At 50.2% G+C, this 1,000-nt stretch overlaps 1 protein-coding gene across 2 annotated transcripts in view; it reads right to left on the bottom strand.

Annotated features, from left to right (window-relative positions):
- LOC135810272 (protein sax-3-like) overlaps positions 1–1,000 on the bottom strand; it is a 41,455-nt gene that overhangs the window by 28,730 nt on the left and 11,725 nt on the right. For both annotated transcript variants that reach the window (XM_065323752.1, XM_065323754.1), the window contains exon 9: positions 173–460. In XM_065323752.1, coding sequence (XP_065179824.1) covers positions 173–460 — 288 coding nt within the window. The remainder of the gene's footprint in view (positions 1–172; positions 461–1,000) is intronic.

The raw sequence follows: 1,000 nt of genomic DNA, 5'->3' as shown, positions 1-1,000 counted from the left end.
CGAAATTTAGAGCTCAAAATCCGTGCCTCTTAATAATTCACGGAGCACCTGGAGCAAAGAGTGGTACGGTCCAAACTGTAGTGACCGTACCGTGTCCGACACCCCTGAATTAAAGTGACACCGTAACAACAAAACTTGAGGTCCGGTACCAGGTCACCTGACCAACACTCACCTGCCACCGTGACACGAGCAGAAGCCGATTCAGTTCCTTGACTGTTGGTGGCTGTACACGCATACAGGCCACTGGCGGAGGCGGTCACCTGGGTCAGGGTTAGAGTACCGGTGCCGGGTTGCCATTGGATACCGGCAGTGCTGGTGAGGTCGAGCTGTGCGCCATCCTTCCGCCAGGTAATGTGTGGTAGAGGATTGCCCGCACCCGTACAGTGCAGCTGTACTGTGGAGCCAACGAGAGCCATCTGGTCGCTGGGGGGTGTGGAGATTCGGGCGGAGTCGGACGGAGCTGTACACACACAGTAGACACACATACATACAGACATACATACAGACGTACACACACACACACACGCGCACACACACACACACACACACACACACACACACACACAAACACAAAGAAGGTAAGAAAAGGGTTGAAAGGTGAGGTATGATCAGCCATAGTGAAATTGACATCAATGAAGCAACTCCACCTCTACTACTAGTACATACCCTGTCTGGCCGACCACAGCACACCAGCAACATGATTACCAGTAAGTTGTGCATGCGGTGGTGGTGGAGGTGGAATAGCTTCATTGATAAACAGGCCTAATGATGCTGCTTACCCTTTGAGGACAACTTGACATCACTTAGTTTAATAGTATTTCTAGAGATTCAAGGAGAAACCTTTTCTTTGTGTGGTCTATCAATACATGTATGAGGTGCATGTGTGCGTGTGTGTGTATGTGTGTGTGTGTGTGTGTGTGTGTGTGTGTGTTGTGTGTGTGTGTGTGTGTGTGTGTATGTGTGTGTGTGTGTGTGTGTGTGTGTGTGTGTGTGTGTGTGT

The sequence above is a fragment of the Sycon ciliatum genome, chromosome 2 (genome assembly GCF_964019385.1).
Source record: "Sycon ciliatum chromosome 2, ocSycCili1.1, whole genome shotgun sequence".
NCBI classification, from domain to species: Eukaryota; Metazoa; Porifera; class Calcarea; order Leucosolenida; family Sycettidae; genus Sycon; species Sycon ciliatum.
Note: the sequence above shows the minus strand (reverse complement) of the source record. Positions and strands in the feature narration are given on the sequence as shown.